General features: G+C 46.2%; 1 protein-coding gene across 1 annotated transcript in view; it reads left to right on the plus strand.

Moving 5' to 3' along the window:
• Positions 1-4881, plus strand: part of LOC311193423 (BEN domain-containing protein 5) — a gene marked incomplete at both ends in the record, with an annotated part of 931749 nt that extends 926868 nt beyond the window's left edge. The window contains one exon of the mRNA XM_084266248.1: positions 4758-4881. Coding sequence (XP_084122374.1) covers positions 4758-4881 — 124 coding nt within the window. The remainder of the gene's footprint in view (positions 1-4757) is intronic.
• Positions 4882-20378: the final 15497 nt, after the last annotated feature.

Genomic DNA, 20378 nt, shown 5'->3' on the forward strand with positions numbered 1-20378 from the left:
TATCATAAACAGTCCTGTCAAAGTCTCTTGAAATGTGCAGACAAAGCAAAGTAAATGATTTGTTCCCCATCCTCCAGTGCTGCTCCAGATAAAGGGCAGCAAAGCCACTTACTGATCATAGAGAAAGGAGGAAACTAAATGATGGTAGAGAAAATGAGAGTCAGCTGCAAAATTCTGCATCGCCATCCCAGCGTCTTTGGAGGGAGGACTGCAACCTGTCTCAGAGATCTTACCAGGACCTGGTCCGTGCGAGCCCTACAGCTGTGTTGATTTTGTAGGGACAAGCGGAACCAGACTGTATTTTAAAATATTCCTTATATTATTGGCAGGGTCAGTCAGGGCTGCAGTGCTGCATGATCCTACCAGGAGCACAGAAACATCACCTTGCAGCCAGAGCCCGCAGATTGTCTTACTTGGCTCCCTACCTGCTGAAGCCGTGCAAAGCTCATGAAGAGTGTCTAAACCCCCCCCTGCTTTATCCTCCCACATTGGGCAGTGCTCCTTTAAAAGGAAAAATCTTTTAAAATCCAAACTGCTGAGGAATCAAAACAACTTTGGTTTGATTCCCAGGGCTGTAAATGGCATTAGTAATGGGAGCAGTACTACGGTTTGAAGACAAATTATATGTTTTGCCTCCGAAATTAATTTTTGTTTTTTCCCCCCTTCTCTACTGGTAATTATAATCTGTCAGCTCCCACCCACACGTGGCTGCACGTTTTCTGCAGCTCTTGATATTGTACCTGTCGTTAAAGAAAACCTTTTGGGTTTTAAGCGGTGACACATGTGCGTGGGTTCAATGAAAAGGATCCATTTGCAGAGTTGGGGGGGGGGGATTTATGGTGCTTGGCCAGCTCCCAGCACAGGGCTCACCAAAACACCACATTGCAACAATTACCTTGTCAGGCGTTTGGGAACCGGAATGCCGGCTGGAAGGATATTTCCCTGGATTTAAGCATGCACACACTACAGCGCATGCAAACAGCCAAATACACCTCCAGCGTGGTCCCACTTTCAGACAGCACCTGAGCAAAGTCTGTGTAAATATACTTCAGGACTAGCCTGGGGGGCCCAGCAGGAGAAAATAAGCTGCATTACTGTATGAAGTAGATTGGGTCCATGTTAACAATCCCTTTCAAAATGAAGGTGCTGTCAGCTGATTTAATTTCATTTACTTTACCTTAATTTACTTTTGGAAATGAGCTAAATGAGTAAATTGAATTATGGCTACTTTAACTCTGAAGGAGCATATCCACATAGGAGCTCACTGAGTTTCGCTAATCAGCTTTACATTTACACCCTAAATGTATTTGGATTAGCTCTCACAGGCTTTGTCACATAGATACACCTGGAGATCCCCACCTGCTTTCCTTTCCCTGCCTTGGGCATGTTGCTCTGAGGAAGCCCAGGCTCAGTAAGCAGCTTTACAGCATCTCTGCTATTTCATATTTCATAGCAGAGACAGCTGCTATGTGTAGGGTGGTTGGACATGGCAAGCATCCGATGTATATAGCATTCATCCCAATATCATGGGGCTAACTTGGACAAGCTCAAGAGATGGTCGTTTTCTGCTGGCACCTCATCAGGTAAGTGCAGCCCATTATTCTCCTGCTGGAAGCAGGAGGATGGAAGGCAAGACAGAACCTATTCCCATCCTCTCTATAGGTTCCTGCTCCTGTGTCTCTAAGGGCATACAGTGCTGGCTGGGGTCTGAGCTGTGTGTGTTGCCTGTAATTGTGGCTACTTCTCCCTCTCTTGTGTGATAATGTGGTCCTGCCCCCATGCACTGTCTCCCTGGTGAAGCAGGTGTGCCTTGCTGGTGTGAGCTGGAGAAGGAGGGCAGGAACCAAGGGATGGACAGCAGGTAGCAGGATCCCTTCTGTGGCAGAGGGAGAGAGATAGAATCATAGAATGGTCTGGGTTGGAAGGGACCCCAAGGATCATAGAGTTCGAACCCCCCTGCCAGAGGCAGGACCACCAGCCTCCAGCCTGGATCTACACAAGGCTGCTCAGGGCCCCATCCAACCTGGCGTCGGTGCCAATATCTGCACGTTCTCCTGCGCAGCAGGTTCCAATATGATGATGCCTCTGTCAGCAGCATGGGCCAGCCCCTGCATTCAGGAAAATAGAGACACCCGGTATGGACCTGGCAGGATTGTCAGGTAGTGCAGGGATTCTCTGTGCACCAAGCTAGTGGGGTTTCTGCAGCCCAGAAATCACGATCTGCTGGGAGAGGTGGGTGGTCATCTGGCAAGTGCACGGATGTGCTCACCTTCTGGAAACAGGCACTGGTGACCACAGGGGGAGAATAAAAATATTGAGCCTGTGGTAATGATGGTGGGTTTCTGATCTGTGCTCTAACATTTCAGATTTGTTTTTATTGCTTCTAATTGGCCTTGCTTTGGAGCACGAACATTGCCTAACTGCCCGGGCACTGGCTGTCATTATCCGCTGGGCCATTTGATTTGTGGGGTTTTTTTACGTTTTGAGACTTGTCAGACATTCCCAGAAAATACTGCACTCCCCTTGCAGTGTCAAACATGGGCCTGGTTAATTGTGCATCCCTGAGAGCGAAGCCTTTGAAGCAATCAGGCATTGATTGTTTAGTTGCAATGGAAACGCGTCTCCTCTGCGCGGAGGGGAAAGTGTAAAAGAATTAGATCAGCAGATAGGCGACAGCAGCCGGGTTTCTGGGTGTCAGGGATCAGAGGTTAGCCATTTTCCAGCCTTGATGACTCATTTTTGATCCCGCTCACGTGGCTTGGATAACTTCATTTTCTCCTCCCTTTGCAATTTAAGCACATAATTCCCGTCTATTTTGGCCCTCTTTAATATTCTGGCTGCAAAGCTGCTAATTCAAATCTGTCGCTCCCCCCCTTCAACTTGCTCTGCTGGATGGGCACAGGAGTCAAGACGTGTGTGTGAAAGAGCTCAAAATGCCACGGTGGCGCAGCGGTGCTTATGGCAGTGACTTTGTACAGCTCAGCTCATCTAAAACATTAGCCTAGGTTTTGAGCCTGCCAATCCATTTAAAGACCTTTAAGGTCTAAGGTTTCCTAACAATTAAAGCTCCAGATATGTTTGGTTTACATGTGAACATGTACACGACTTTAGGTGTAAACGTGTCTAGGGCTTGCTCTCCTGCAGAGGGGCTGAGTGCTACAGGGGGCAATAGAAACCTCCTCATTCTGCAGATGTGAAAAGAGCATTGCTGGAAACACCGAGATGCGAGACCTCACTGTGAATTATGCATCTGCTGTATTTAGATAGAAGCAATTTTGCTGTTGAAATCAGAGGGGTTTTTTTCCCATGGGGTTCTGTAACTCAAAATTGTGTTGAGATCAAGCATGTACTGGGTTGGGGTTGGTTGGTTTTTTTTTAGCTGTAAAGGTGAATGTATTCAGATTATTCAAGTGGTGATTTTTTGGATGTACAATTAGTTGACTGAGAGATGTGGTATAAATTTGGTATTGTAATTGCTATGCCTCTGAGATTTCAATTTGCAAAGCAGTTTGCATGGCTGCAAGATTAACTGCTGTACGTGCGATGAGCATGCGGCAGAGTTACGATTTGATCTGACTGTCTGTCAATTTGCTGTACGTCCAAAGAATTTGGTGTACGTCACGAGTACCTGATGTGAACACAGTTGTTGTTACTCATGATAAATCAGCGCAGTGGATGCCTGGATGGCTGCTAAAACAGACCAGTGTCTAAAAATCCTACTTGTAAGTGCTGTTGGCTAACTGGGATTTCCTTTTTCTGTGTTACCCAGTTGTGAAAAAGGAAGTTTAAGATCTGCTTTTATCCTCTTTGCATCTTTCAGATGGTATTATTTCCTTCATTTGCAAAGAGGACACTAGGAATGATGGTTGGTGGTCCTGTGCTGGTGGACTGGCCAAGTGGCTGCATGGGGAGAGCCAGCCCTGCCTGCCCATCCGGCTCTGGCCCGGTTCCTGTCCCTAGGAGCAGGCCAGCCAGCTGTCAGCAGTGACATGGGGGTGCTGATGCCACCCCAGGGCAGGGGACGGATTGACTGCCTGGCATTCCTAGGTTTTGTGTGAGTCTCCATTTGGTCTGCAGCTGCTGCTGCTGCGTTTGGGTCTCCAGCGTTGTCTAGGAACATGTCAATGTGATTATACAGAGAAAGAGAGAAAGCGCTTGTTCACACTTCAGCGTGCCCCTGGGGTCTCCTCCCAGGGTCTGCATCGATTTATTTGTGTCTTGGTGTCTCTCTTCAAAATACCACTGTGCCTTAGGTTGGTGATCGGACTGTGGGGATGTAGGAGATGCTGAACTGGTGGCAGCTGTGACGACAGTGGGGAGGGGAAGCTCTCTAAGCCCCATGCCCCATCAGCCCCTACATTATTCAATTCTTTTAAGCTGTATTTTGGAACCTCCTTCTACAAATAAAAGCAGAAGTGCGTGGGGGCTGCAATGAGGAGAAACTGGTGCTAAGTGCAGTTGCCCAAAGAGAAGCAGTGCAGCCCTTCTCTTGGAGAGCTCAGAGCTAGCAGAAAGCCCTTGAAGTCTCCTGGAAGGACTCGCCCTGCTCTGGACAGAGGAGGATGGGACCAGCTGGTCTTTAACCACCTCTAATTTGTCTCGAGCTGCCAAAGCCTTCCTTGCAGATGCACTTCACGGTGAGACTTAACACATGGCTTCTCCTCAGCACTCACCCCACACGCAGCTTACCTGCAGCTGAAACACCACAGCACTTTACAATACCTGTTCTCTCTGTCTCTCTCCTCTTACTTTGGCAGGAAAGAAAAACAGCCGCTTTTCAAATCCACTGCCCAGCGGGGACAAGGTAACAGCCATGTGGGCAGCAAGCCAGAGAAGAGGAGCCAGGCACATCTGAAGGACCAGTCTCTCTCCACACGATGAGAGGAGAGGAGGACTGGTCTGGGGGGCAAGGTGGAGGAGCACGTCAGGGTCTGGAACTGATGGTGTTTCTTTTTTTTTTTTTCCCAGATAAGTATTTCTAAGATAATAAATAGTCCAAGGAGGAAAGAAGGAGAGGGAAATTAGCTAGAAATTTTACTATTGATTCTTTTTTTATTTATAGATGGTAAATCAATTTCAGAGCATTTTTTTTTTCTCTCTTGGTCTCATCTCTGGGGAAAAAAAAAAAAAGAGTGGCCTGATAGATTTACAGAAATCATTTGTGGTGGATGAAAAGCTATTTGTTAAAATGAGAAAGCCTCCCCTTCCTCCAGCAGCCTCACTCTCTCTTTAAAGGGGTAATCCATAGGATGAGCTAATGAGGGAGTCCTGGCTCCCCTGCTGCACCACGCAATGTCTCCCCTTTTAGTGTCAGGCTCAGAAGCTCTTATGCCAATTGCATGTGCTAGCCCTGTTAGCTTGCATTAAGAGAGCCTGATAAATAGCTTCTGGGAGGCAGGCAGGCGCTCCTCAGTGTGCCGTTTATCATCCGCTGCATGGTTAGGTTTTTTGCTCTTCTATCAGATCATTTGAGGAAAGGGGTCTGTATGAGGAATGTTACTGTCAGGCTGCAGGCATGAAGCTCACGGCAAGACCCATCTGTTAGATGGAGGAACTGAGGTCCTCCACTGAAAAGTGGTTGGGAGTCTAGGAAGACTGGGCTTCCAACAAATGTACACTGAGGCAACGTGAGATGGGGGAGTGCTGAAAGGGCAAACAGTGTTGTGCCACTGATGTAAGAAATCCCAGGTAAAGCTTCACCATCTTCCCATTACATGGAGAACGTGTGAAATCTCTGCTCAAAGCCACCATCCCTAGGCAGTTGTGTCTCCTGGCTTGTGTGGCTAACTGAAACATCTGCCGGTGATGTGGATTTGAAGCTGAGGCCAGTGGCTCTCAAACTGGAGAGCATAAGGAGGTGATCCCAAGGGGAGTCTAAATGTCTCCCAGGGGGTGAGAGGGGACACTTAGAAGTGTTTCTTGCTAACTCATCAGAAGACTTGGGAAGCAGCTCTTCTCTGCTGTCTTCTGCTAGAAGTTGGGCTGCAATGGTGGCTTGGAGGACAGAAGGTACATGAAAAGGTATGAGAAAAACTGAGAATTACAGCCTAAAATAGGCTTTCTGGGTACCTTGAATTTACTGTCCCCTGAACTCCCCGATTCTTCAGGAATGGATACCCAGCTCCAAGGCCTGAGCGTGACCAACACTGAACCAAGGTGCAATCCTAGAAAGAACTGAAAGCAACTCAGGTTGTGTTTATGCAGCCAGGAAGCCAGAAAGCCCTCCTGTGTGCTCATCATCTTTGAATACAGTTCCCAGATCTACAACTCGATGGAGGGAAGGGAGTTCTGCATAAGGTCCTTGTGCTCCCTTCCACACAGGTAAACACAAGCAAGCAGGGTCAAGGCTGAGGTGTGAGTTCTGTGTCTCAGGACCTCACACGGACTTCTGGAGCCCCATCACACCAGACCTCCTGGGAGCCACTGGCGCATGGTTTCCATCCACTTAACATGAGGGCAGCCAGAATGAGTGAGCAGGTACAAGTCAGGGAAAAAAAGTGGCTTTGCATGACTCTGAAAAAGGACAAGCTACTCAGGATCTGGCAAAACTTGAGCTTATTCTGTCTGCATTAGTGATCCTTCAGCTTGGCTTTCATAGTTAGTTTGTCTCTGATAAGACGAACTTGGCTGAAATCAAGAAAGAGAAATCCCATTGGAAGGAAAATGGTTTGAAACACCAAGCAAACCTGATATTGTCAGTATTTCAAGGTGAGGGGGTTAAACTGTGCCTGTTTTTAGGGAGAGTAAAATGTCTTCATGTGATAAATTCCAAGGCGTCCAAAAGGCACAGCACCAGCTCTCTGTCTCCAAAAGCAGAGTAATGAATAGCAGTGACAGTGTGATAATTAAAATGACCTCTTGGAGATATGGATTAGAAGGTACGCAGAGGAGGGATAAGTTCTCCTTTGAATTAATCTAGTGGTAATTTATGACTATCGTTGGGTTTTATAGGGTTTTAGTGGAAGACTTTCAAAGTTGGTTTACTGGGGTGATAATGTTCCTTCTGCATATTCATTGGAAAAACACTTGCAGAATTCTTCATTATTTCTTTTTGAATGACTCTATATATGCATAGATATATTTATATATGATGGCAGAGTTTCAGGTATTTGCTTAGCCGCTAAAGAGTCTACTCTAGAAGTATGAATAAAGTTATAAAAGCAGCTGTGGAATAAGTGTGCTGTTTCATTTTCTGTCCTTCCTCCTCATAGGCCTCCAGAGTCTCTTCAAAACCAAGATGTGCACAGGCGGGTTCTGGGGAGCCCTCATGCTGCCCTGCTGTTGGTTGTCAGAGGTTCCTGCTATCTGACTTGAAAAAGTCAGTCTTTTAAGATCAGATTTAATAACTGGATCTTCTTGTAAATCACTGTCTCTGCTTCTTATTTGTCACTCGTATCTGCCTTAAAGCCTGCAGTTTCTGGGTCTTTGTATAGACCTACAGTAGGATGAGAATCACTGCCAGAGGTGCTTCCTTTCTGCTGCAACATCCCCAGCTTTCAGTTGAATGGAAAGGACAGATTGGAGACAGTTACCCATATGGGAAATGACAACATCCCATTTGTCAACTCCTATGTTGGTAACCTGCCCATCTTCTCCACCTGCCTAGCACCACCATAACATCCAAACATAAGGTTATTTGCCAAGAGCATCTGCCTTGCTCCTCATTCGAGCAGCATGCCTGTTCTGGAGCCCATCCTCCCCATCCTTGTTCCAGCACGTCGTGTTCAAACTCTTTGATCTTGCCTCCCATTTCACTCCTGTCTTGCTTTGTCTCTGGCACCTTCAGGTCCTCTCACAGCCACAGCTGTCCCTACCCATTTTTTCCATCCTGAGATCCCGTTCACACCTCCTCTGGACCCTTTAGGCAGAGATGACTTCATAGTCCTTTGGTCAGAGACCCACCTCTGCTTTTCAGCTTCACCAATAAACCGTTTCTCAACAGGTCTCCCTGGGGATGGGATTGTTTCACTGCCAGCCCTTTGCCAGCTTGACAAGAGGTTACGCTTTGGTGTGGCAGAGTGTGCCTGATGTGCACACACCACTTCACAAATGCTTGGGGAGACTATCATGGGAGCTGAAAATATGAGACCTTCTGCTCCCAGTTTCTAGTTCACTTTCCCACTGATGTTCTTTTCTTCCACTGGAGCAGGCAGATCCTGTGTCAGAGCCTGCTTCTGGCTTGCACTGAGCCTTTCCTTCCCGGAGAAGATGCCTCAGATGTAAGTACACTCAGATGTGGTACACTCAACATGTAATTCTTTACTAGTCACTTGTGTCAGGTCCAAGGTAAGGTAACACCAGGGATTTTGAAAGGTTCAGAAGCCAGAGTGGCTCTAACACTGGGTGTCTGATTTGCCAGAACCACATTTACTCTTAAGAACAAAGGCATGTGTTTATCTGAGCACAAGTGGAAGAGGGCTCTTCTTGGGTGGAGACCAGTGCCCTGCTGCATTGCCCTGCCTGTCTCCCCTCTCTGTGTGGGGAGCTGGAGGGCCCTCCCTCAAAGCAGCAGCAATATATTTACTTCCCTTTGTATGGGACTGGGTGATGAATATTAAAATAACAAAATTAACTTGTTTTCTGTGCATTCTGCTCTCCTGACAAGAAAATCCTGCTACAAACCCCTGTGCGGGCAGGCTCACTGTGCTGAATTGGACCCTGGCTGTGAGGGGATTATATATTCTGATTGGGGCTGCGTTTGCAATTATTTTCTCTGCCACACCAAAGACCTTTACTGCAGAGCTGCAAACCAGTTATAGGAACATGAAATGCTTTGACTTCTTCACTAGGGAAACATTAATCCAATCACAGGTTATGTCCATTACAGACTATGGCAATATTGTATACAGGAATTCCCAGGAGAAGGTTCTACAAAAATTGGAATCTCTCTATAACCATGTTATGAGATTTACTGGTGTGGATAAAATGGGCAGAGTTAAAATTACCAGGCTGGCTATCTCTAAAAGACAGGTGAAGTCTGCTGGCTATCATTGCTTCATAATATTACAAATGGAAAAGCCCTGAAGTAATTGAATAACACATCTGCAGAAAAAACCTTGTGAACTGCTATAACCTAAAGATAGACTGCAAGGAAACAATGTATGTACAGCACCCGGTTAAAAGGAAAAAGATGCTTTCCTTACCTGGTGCAGGAAGATACCGCAAATGCAGATACAGATTCTCTCTTTGCCTCCAAGATTATATGTGTGTGTGCTTTATATATATGTGTGTGTGTGTGTGTGCTTGTGCCTGTCTATCTCTTTTCATATAAAATAAGTTAAACCAGTTTCCTCAGCAGCCTGAAGCAGAGCGCGGGATGGTAACAATTCCGAAGCAGAGCTCACTGCATCTCCTTTTGTACTGGAGGTTGCTAAAAACATTTGACATGGCTTGCAAAGGGACTGGTTCTGTCCCCTTGAACTCCCGCTGTCCCTGTGCAGAACAAGATTTCAAAGCACCTGGCAAGAGTTGATTACAGTTTTCCCTGGACTTTAGTACCCGCATTCCGTGGCCCGCAGCCACAGGCTAATGGGTGAAGGTGGTTTCGTTGGGTCACTGCAAGCCTGGGGTGACAAGGAAGCAGCAGACCCATACAGCTGCTGCAGCCATGGCAAGGAGCAGCCTGTCCAGGTCAGTCCGTGTGTCCTGCCCGCAGCATTCAGAGGGCCGGGGTGGCCCACACCCACCTCAGTGTCACCCTGTAAATGCAGCCAGGTCACCCCAGGCGGGGCAGAGCCAGGCTTCCTGGAGCCACGCTCTCCAGACCCAGCAGAGCTGACCCACCCCCATCTCATCCTTGCTCTGGAGGTAAGCGCATGATGGGCTGGATGGACATCTCTGGTGCTGGAGAGGGGATCTCCGATCAGATTGGGCAGATCCACCTGTGGTTCTGCCCGGGTGTGGAGGAGCACTGCTCACTCCTTGTGTTCTTCCCATCTGTGCAGCGAACAGAGATGGGGTCACCTGGGGGGAGCTGCACTGCAGCAGCATGGCACTCGGGGGGGTGTCATAGAGGGTTAATACAGGGTTATTTCCCACTTTGTGCACCTCTCCATGTCACAAGCAGAGGGAAGATGCACTTTTCAGGGAGTGAGTCTGGAGGGGGTGTGGATTCTCTATTGGAAGGAAAAAGGGAAGGCTGAGAACATGACTGCTGATGGGCATGGTGTCTGAAAGAGCTTTGAACTTGGAGCCCCTTTGTTGTTTGTCTTTTTTTTTTCATGAAGGTGTTCATTAAAGAAGTCCTTTATCATTGAAAATGTTTAAAAAAAAAATTAAGAATTATGCTGCTTTTCCAGTAAGGCTTGAAATTTACTGTCTGGAAGCAGTGGGAACAGAAACCATCCAACTCTAAATTAAGCTGCAGTATCAATAGCCTGGGTATACAAAGAAAGATTTTCTTACCAGCTAGTGTATGGAAGAAAAATAAAGTAGAGCAAGTTTTGCCATTCTGGATGAAGTCTTTCTCACAGCCATAAGGGAGACAATATCCTACTGTGATCCCCTGTTACACACACAAAATAATCCTGAGTGTAGAGTCCCCTGTTCATTTTGCACCTTTAGGGCTGTTACCCCACGTACTTTGAACCAAAGCAGCCTGAGCAACTGCTGAGGGTTTGCACACTTTCCCTTCAATGCTAGATGAAGATAAGGGGATTGTTGGGGGGGGTTCCCCCAGTGTGTACCACTAAAATTGTTTTGTGGTATTTATGACCAACTTCAAGGCTGGATGAATGAATTTCTAGAGGTCTAAATTGTTGGGCCCAAAGTGTTATCTGTGTTGCATGATGTAGTTGTGAGATGCCCCTTTACAGAGCTGTGCTGCCACAAGTGATGGGGTCATCTGCTGGTGGTTGCAGTTCTGCAGGGAGACAGTGGCGTGCTCTGCATGGGGAAGTTGTTTTCTGGCTAATCCCCACCTTACTTAGCATTCTGATTTCTTTTTCCCCAAAGGCAGGTTCCTGACAAGGCACAGTCACACTCCCAAAGCATCTGAGCAGCTGATTCTGAGTCACCAAGTGGGAAACACATAGCCATGGCTGGGGAAGCTTGACTAAGAAGTAGGAGGACGAGTGGAGAGAAAAAAGGTGGAGAAGCACAATTTAACTTTAGCTCAGGCAACTGGTTAGAGCACAGAGGTGCTCTGACACATGGGAGTGGCTCTTGCAAAGCTTGGTTCAGCACTGAGGGTTGGGTGAAACTTTTGGCCCTTCCAGGGGAAGAAGAGTTTCACTATTCTTCTGAATAAAGCCAGGATTTCACTCTGGAAATGCTGCATGTAACTCTCAGCTCATCCATGGATCTGATGTTGCAAGATTAAGGATAAGGTGAGGAATATTTATTTCCGTGATTCACCTCTGTCATCCAAAACCCCATGGTATTTCTACCTTGTACTAATGTTGCTTTATACACCTTCCTTCCCATTTCTCACATGGTGGCCCAAGACTCAGGCAGCTGCAGCTGGACAGAAGTGAGTCGCAGAGCCAACGAGGGATGTGCATCAGACTCCATGGCTGAGCCATGGCAGCCAGGTGAGTGACGGTGCTGGGTGCTTGGCTAAATCATCACAGATGCTCCCAAGGCAGTGTTGGCAGAGAGTAACCAGTAATTAATGATGGCTGCTAAATGCAGATATTTCATAACTCTCAGTCTAGAAAAACTGGGGAGAAGGTTTTTTTGCAAAAATACTTCCTTTCCCCTCATCCTGACCCAGGCTGCCCCTCAGCCCAACTGAGATTTCCTGGATTATTAATCGGAGGAGTTCTGACTTAAACAGCTGTAAACATCACAGTCCCCAGGGTATTAGTTAGTGTCATGCCCACAGTACCATCATGGGCTCTGTGAGATAACAGATAGTGTGGAAAGCCACACAGAGAGGAACCCCAGAAGCCACTTGTCACTTGCTATAATCAGTAATGGTGCCACCTTTTGGGGTTAATTTTGTTCGTCCAGATATCTTGGATGACAAATCAAGATCTCCTAAGCCTTCTTGCTTAACTTCACCATTTCACTCTTCACTACATCTGTGTAGCCCATAAACAAATAACTAAATACAGCATATTTCATTTAGGCATTGCAGAGGTGGAGTATTTCTGCCATGAACTCCTCCTGGTACTGTGGAGGTGCAAGACTTAATAGAGACAGTATGGTGAGGTAAAAGACATGGTCCAAATTATCCCTTCATCCTTCAGGTGCATGGTGTTTGAATGAAACTGTTCCCTGATGCCAGTGGTATTTTTAAACAATTTAAACAACAAATTTCAAATCTGTGACTGGATTTAGAGCAGCCTGTGATGGGTTGGAAAAAAATTATCTCTAATTCTCATTGATTTAGGAAATTGGTGGCTGACTGCACAGTGTGAGGCCAGAGGTAGAAACCCAAGCCCTGTTTTGAGCTGTGGGTTCAAAGCATTGGGCTTGACCAAAGGCTCAACTGAGGGGGACAGAGATGCACATTGCTGTTCCTCTGGCGTGAGTTTATCAGCACGGTTATGGTCAGTGTCCTGGCTGTGTGTTTGCATGATGTGGAGGCAGCAACAGTCCTCACACATTTTCACAATCAGCTACTATTCAATGCATGCCAGCCAAAATCCTTTGTTACTATGAGTGTTCTATGTGGAGAGCTATAGGTGTGTTAATACAAACAGTAACAATGATCACAAGCATCTATGTCAGTGGTGGTACAGACCGGCCCTGTGCTTGAGGAGAAGCACGTCCAACACATGTGCTGCCCGTGGCAATCCCAAAGCATTTTCTTGTGCTGTTGGGAAGATGGGAGTGCTGTGTGTTGCTGGGGGTGGGATTAATCAGTGGAGCAAAACACCACTAACCCCTTGTTACTGCCTGCTACAGACCTAACTAAACCCCACAGAAAGAAGGAAGCGGTCCCTGGTGTAACTGCAGACCACAGCCTGGCGTGGTCCACACAAACCATGCACCCAGGCAGGGACAGGGCTGTTCACCATAAACTGGCTACATCCCAGTCCCATCTGGGCCAGTTCTGGCCTCAGAAAAGCAGTCAAGTCCCAAGCCAAGCCACAAGGCTAACCATTCAATCATTCATCAGCACAACTGCACTGACACCAGCGCAGAATAGCAGGGAAGACTCTATCCCCGTGTACTTTTAAATCATCAAGCTAATAAGTACCCTGGATGATAAGATGTAATCTTTTAAATGCAGTATAGATTTCTTCCCTGAATTATGCATGATAACATCTTCAGGCATGAGCTGTATTTTTTTCTCAGAAGGAGCTGTCTGCTGCTGGTGGTGGCAGTCAGCATGGTGGTTTACAACTAGGCAGCCCAGCCTGGGAAGGCTCCCTATTGTTAGACCATCTCTGCTAATGTTCCAGGAGCACTGGACCCTAGGATGGTGCCAGAGCGTCTCCAGGAGATCTGAGGCTATTAACCCACTGGTTCAACAAGCTGATCTCCAAGCAAAAGTGGCCAAATCTCACATTGAGAGAGATCAACAAGGTAAGAGGGAACAGTACCTGGAATTTCAAAGGTGATCAGACGTGTTCAGATCAAATGTGGTCACGTGCAGTCCCTACCTGGGTCTCACTGGTTGCTCAGGGCTGTATGGGGACCACATGTTACACAAGAGAGAAAGGGCAACAAACGCATTAAATTCCATGTGAACATAATAACACACTTTTTAACTCTGAGGATGATCAACCACTTGAGCCCACAGAGGTGGTGGAGTTTCCACCCCAGCAGAAATTCAAACCCCAGCTGGACATAGCCCCAGGCAACCTGTTCTAGTTGACCTGGCCTGGGCAGAGGGGATGGACTGGATAATCTCAAGATCCTTTTCAGCATCACCCATTCTGTGGTTATATTTCTTGTTCCTTATATCTGTTTCTGACAGTTTTCCTGGTGGCTTTGCAGCAAGCACAGTGCAATCATCTCAATGTTCGGCTCCTTTGCAGCATTTTTTCACTGTTTGATCTGCAATGCCTCGAATGAGGCTTGTTCTTCTTCATCCCTTGTAACAGCTCGGAGAACCAAGGCAGTTGGAAAACAAGGGGTGTGCTGAAAGGCATTCAGGAAGATAAGGGCGGAGAGACCACATTTCCAGAGTGTCACCTCCCACTCCCAGACCAGCACTGCAACCAAGACACCTGTAGAAGTGGCATTTCCAGAGAGCAGCAGGTGAATCTAGCACTTGGTGACAGCAGAGGCTGAAGGCACTGGATGCAGCCTCCATACACAGGCACAGCCCTTAGAGTGTAAATCACAGCAAAGGAGAAATGCATCAGTGCTTTGCCAGGGAGACAACGGCGCAGGCAGCTCTGCTCGGGTGAGCTCAGCTGAACCACAAACAAGCAAGCTGGTGCTTTAATGAAGGTGGGTTTGCAACTGGTAAAAACAGCCTGTACCCACCAGTGCTTCCAACTATAGGTCTAGTTTCTGTATGTCACACAATTGGGGTGTTTTCCAGTGCCTCTACAGCAGATTTGGCCAAGTGGCAGTGCATAACGACAGCAACACTCGTTCTTCATAGCACTATTAGTACCCATCCTTGGAGACTGATGTTTCCAGTGTCATAAAAATCCCTTAACTAAAGCTCATGTTGCTGTGATTTTGCATCTCAGGGTCTTCTGATCTACTGACAAGTGCACTTTTCTAAAAAAGAATGTTCTGATTTTTCTCATGCGCAGATGTGTGCGCATGTCTGCAGGGACACGAGCCCAGAGCCCCCACCTTAAGTACTTGCTTAAATCCCAGATCTTGACAAATAGGAACGATCTGCTTGTTACTCTTTTGGCCAGTCAAATGAATACACGGAGTGTGTTTGTACGGAATAGAGGAAGCCAGCAATGGCCATTTATGGACGATCAATCACAGCCACGTATTCTTTATTTCCTATTTATGGGTGATACAGTGGGCTGAATTTTAATCAGCTCTTACTATGGTGGGTTTTCATGTTTCTGCTTTCAGCAGTTAATGCTTTATAGAGATTTCAGGAAATGAAATGTGTCGAATGGCTACGGATTGGGATCACACCCTTGTTTTAGCGATGCATTTGCTTACAGCCTTCAGAGAAAGAACAAAGTAACATCTCATGAGTGTGGGCTTCTGGGAAGGTAACTTGGAAATGATAACATCACATAGCAATCAAGAGAGCAGTGAGCTGAGTTCAACTAAAACCAGCTCTGGAAACAGATTTCCACTTTCTCTTCCTAATAGTTATTAAAACTTATGTAAAACAGAGAAGAAAATGCTCCCACTGGCATGCAGGAAACATAGAATCATAGAATATCCTGAGTTGGAGGGGACCCATAAGGACCATCGAGTCCAACTCCTGGCTCCACATAGGGCCAGCCAAGTCAGAACATGGGACTGAGCACATCATCTATCCGGATGCTTATTGAACTCAGTCAACCTGGGTGCTGTGACCACTTCCCTGGGGAGCCTGTGCCAGTGCCTGACCATCCTCTAGGTAAAGAACCTCTTCCTAACATCCAACCTAAGCATCTCCTGATGCAGCTTGATCCCATTCCCTTGGGTTCTCTCGCTGGTCACTCAAGAGTCCTGCTTTACGGCTGTTCAAGGGGGATATTGGTAAGCAGGAGGAAAAGGGAGGCTCACATCTTGTGTCCCCCTTGGTCAGGGATTCCTCCAACAGTGGGAACATCTGCAAATGAAAATGAGGGTTTAATACTGTCTGAAATTGTTACTGGGAAGATGAAGCTGGCTTTTCTTAACAGTCAGAATTTGGAGCCACCCCTGCCTGGAGGGGGAGCGCTGCCCACCCTGGCCTCTGACCGTGGCACTGCTCACTAGCAGAGCAAGTGCTGTAATATTCCAGTCAAAGCTCAGCTAGGCTCATTTAAGGATTACTGCAGGACAGGCTCCTGCATTCTTCCTTGTTTTTTAATTTAAATATGCAGTACGGCAGAACGGTCCTCAGCAGAGACACAATCTTCATCCCTTTGTTCGAGGAGTGGAGGGAAGAATAATTAACAGAGCCCTTACCTCTTCTCCTTGGTTGATGCTCAGTTTGACCTTTACAGTACTAAAGTGGTATTAAGATAAGAATCATGTACTGTATCCTGACCTTGGTTACACCACGGTACATCTGAATTTGGAGCCAGACCGCTGAAGTAATTAGAATTGACCGGCTCTAAGACCAGTGCAGGCAGGATTTGGTATTTCTGGCATTTATATTCGAGGCAGCCGGTGGGTTCCATTGCATCACCCCACACCCGCCCTGTGCGCGCCGCACACGATGTGTTTATTACGCCCGGCACTGATCGCACAGCAGGCTGTTAAAATGGAGAGCTTTTTAAAAGTCAAATTGCCCTTTTACATCACATAATTTGGGATGGGGGCCAGATTGCTCCGGATGATTTAGATACCTAACTCAATCAATGAGTATGAAACATCGAAATGCCTCTGGGAAAAAAAATAAAACACAACCCAACCCTGCAGTCCCTAATCTTTAAATTTCATCTTTAATTTTGGAGTGAAATTGGTGCTTAGAAAATATAGCTCGAGGAAGGCACGGAGAGAAGAGTCCAGTGAGCAAAACTGAAATCTCGCTGAGCCAGGGACTGTCATCAGCCGAAGAGGAGATGGGAAATTAGCACGCAGCTCAGGCTGGAGTGCTCACAGGAATACATCGACAAAATTGATGCAGGGAGATGACGCCATCCAGCCCCTAAAAACCTACAGTCCTTTAAAATGAAGGCCCTGGGTGACGGATACTTTTCCAGGCATTAAGACTCAAGCAGCCCAACCAAAGTACAAGATCAAGAAAGTAAATTTGAAGGAGTTACTTTATGACAGATAACACTGCCTCTTCCAGATAGCCACGCTTCAGTTAAACCCACTGAACCAAACACCACGTTGCAATTCAGCTGGGAAAAGCCGCTTGCCCTAAGATATGATACAGGACAAGCAAAATTAATAATTTTGAAACATATCATCACAGAAAGAATGTGGGGAAATTTTTTTCTCCCTTTTTATTGGGACTCTGGAGAGTCTCCTCCTGGGCTACTATTTAAAGCCCAACTTTGCTCGTGCTGCTTGGATCCAGCTTTCATATCCTAGCATAAAAACGGACCTCAGAAAGGAAAGCAGCAGTACATTCTGCCAGAGGCAGTGGGCCAAGTGGAGAAGAGCCACTTCACCAACAGGTGTTACTCAACAACGGGAAGAATTTAAGTGACTTTCATGAAATGAGGATTTAGCCCACAAAGGGGCTTGGGAACGTGGAGACGTTAGAGATTTGGAGGCCAAATGATAGAGCTTTGCTTCCAAGTCAGACTGTGTCTGCAGAAAACCACTCTGAAATTATCTGCTGGCTTCAGGTTATCCTTTGTGCTGGGAAGGGGATGCTTCAGCTGTCTCTTCTGGGGCTGGCGAAAGATCTCAGTCTTCAGAGCTGCCAGTATTCCAGTGCTGGAGGTGCGTGCAAGTTGTGACAAATAAGACAGGATTTAAAGAGCAAGAAGTGCTGGGCAAGAACAGTGATGGAGGTAACAAAGCTTCCTTCTGTGTCTGAGTGTTTGTGAAAGAGCACACCAATGTGTGCATGGGCAGTCTGGTATGAACAAATGACGTCTGTCGATTCCCAAGCACAGTTTGTTGTCTGCTACACCTACAAAGTGTGAACAGCATGGAAATGAAGATCTGCTCCTCATGGGTAATAATTTAGCTTTATGTAACACACTGTAATGCAGATTATTAAAGATGCCTTCACAATCTCCAAGACCAATTCTTTTTTATCATGTAGGAAATAAACTTTCAGATGTGGCTTTGAAAACCTCAGTTTCAAGTCCAGAAACACCACAGAGATTTACAACAACTTACTCCTGCCATAGGCTTTGTCCACAAGCAGACATGTATCAATGTAGTGGGACTCAAATGCTGGATGTGGGCCAAGGAACAACACTTTGTACCTTCCAAGCCCTGGGAGCAGAACACAATGGGGACCTTCCAAGCTCTGGGAACCACGGCAGAGGATCCAGCTGGCAAAGCATGTATGGGCCAGTCTTACCACATGAAGGTTCATCCAGTTGTTCTTATCCCGTGGTTTCCACGGAATACCATATTAGAGCAGTGATTTGATCTTCAAGGGTTGGACCATGCAAGATGCAAAGCAAGTCAGCACAATTCCTCTTCAAAACTCAAGCAAATTACTCTTACATTCAGGTGCATATTTGATTTCCCAGCATGGGTGGGGGGGGGGGGGAAGGGCTCAACAACGGGATGTTGGAGATGGCCTTCAAGACATCAGCCTGGGTGGTGAGATTCCTTACACTAATTTTCTTCTCTAACCTCTAAATTAATTTTATTTTTTCCCCCTCACTTTCTATGTAGGAACATGTTCAAAGATGCAAGAACTAGTGAAGAACAGACTAAAATTTGATCTAGAGTCCAAGCCAACAGGTCAATGAAGACTTCGTTCATGGCGGCAGCATCTTTCAATCACCTGTGGCCACGTGTCAGCTGAAAAGGAGTCAGAGAAGGATTGTGCCTTCAGTCTGCTGGGTTTTGTCCTCTATCAGGCCTTTGCAAGTAAGTGCAGTCCCCAAACACCAACAGTTTAGAGAGACTGCTATTCCCAGGGTGTCTTTTTGGAAGCAGCAAAATTGCAGCTTTAGATTGATGTTCATTTTTATTTTGTGATCATAGCTAATTAAAAGAAATTAATAGAAACATAGCTAGATCCAAAAGTTTATTAGAAAAGAAGCATTGTAGTTTAATTATGCCACTATGTTGTGTATGACACAAAGCCCACTGAAATCTGAATACTTGATGATCTCTGGAATTTGACTAAGAGCTCTTCGGCCTTAGGGAGAAACTTGACAATTACTAATCTACATATGCTGACAATCTCTACATATCAGGGGCCCCATGAGGGTCTTTAATTGCTCTGTAAACTTCAAACTGGAGTGTTCTTCAGTAGGAAAAAACAAGATGCTACATTCAAGCTAAAGAAAAGTGGTAGTTGACATGTTTATTAAATACCCACAGGCCCCACAGGATTGCAGGGCGGAAGGTTCTCTGGGTAGAAGCTACAAACACAGCATCAGATTTATTCAAGACAGAACAATTATGTGTGAACACTCAGGTGCAGCTACGGCACGATGGATCCAGGAAAACTTCCTGCAAAAGCGTCTCTGCGATTCTGAGCCATGTTCCTCTTCTCTCACTTGCACAGCCCTTTTTGCCACATTTCTTGAGCTTTATCCCTGCGCACACAGAGAACACCTGTGTGATGTGAACAGAAGTGGGTGGTGGGTTTAGTAAGGTGCAGACCTGAGCTCTTTCAGAAGTGAAATCTGTGATGTTTGCCTGACTGTTGTGTAAGTGTAGGCACAAGTTTTGTCCATCTATATGACAGGGGAGGGACAACTGTCCTCCGAGGCACCATCAGTGCAGGACCTGAATTTATGCCAGGAATTTTAGGTCTGGCTCAAAATGTAGCTGCAGGAAAACTGATCATTTCATAGGAGAACGGATAGCGTCGTGCTCCTTCCCTTTCATTTACAGTTTGACACAAGCTCACACTCTGATGATTAAGGTTACTCGTGTGTTATGGACAGCGCAGAAGCTTATTCTGGCTCATTCTCCTGTTGCCATATTGACTTAATGATGCCAGCTTTGATGTCTACCTTGTATGTTGTCAACATAATCACCAAGCAAACTGTGATCGCTTCATTTCTTATGTTATTTCTTTGTATTTCAGGAATGTCTGGAGTTGCCCTCCTGCTGCTGCAGAGGTTCACTACCCCTGCTGCACTGGTCACAGTGCATGGAGACAGAAATAACACTAAGGCCTCCAGAAGCCACCTGAAACAGTAGCATTGACCTTGGTGAGGAGTTTTACAAAGTGCTTTATCATTCCTGGGGACCAAAAGGAACAGATGGAACTTGGACTGTGCCCCGATGGGATGAGCAGCATTTCCCATCAGAGGAACATTTTGCCATGCAATGAAGTTGATCAGAAAATAATTAGAAGGAGTAAACCTGGAAACCCCCAGTGCCAGCTTCATCCTAGGCTCTAACGACACAATTCAGACCTCTGAATTTGGGGAGGGAGAGAGTTATCGACGCAACACGTTAAACAACCTTAACACCAGTGAGCAATGGCACCGCTCTAACACTTGTTTATTAGCAAAATGCATCTGATCTCAAAGGCCTGCATGACAAGTTCATTACATATCAATTTAATTAGCTGATTTACATTTAATTTACATTTCAATTAATGTCTTTAGCAACAAAACGTTGCCTTAATAGGGTAATTGCCTGTTAGGCAATATGTAAAAGAATAAATAGTCACATTCTGAGGAAGAATTCCTATTTTCAATTTTTTATTACCATAAATAACCTAAATAATTATTGCTCTTAAGGGGCCACGTCCC

Source organism: Gallinula chloropus (assembly GCF_964237585.1).
Source record: "Gallinula chloropus genome assembly, chromosome: 6".
In the NCBI taxonomy this organism is placed as follows: domain Eukaryota; kingdom Metazoa; phylum Chordata; class Aves; order Gruiformes; family Rallidae; genus Gallinula; species Gallinula chloropus.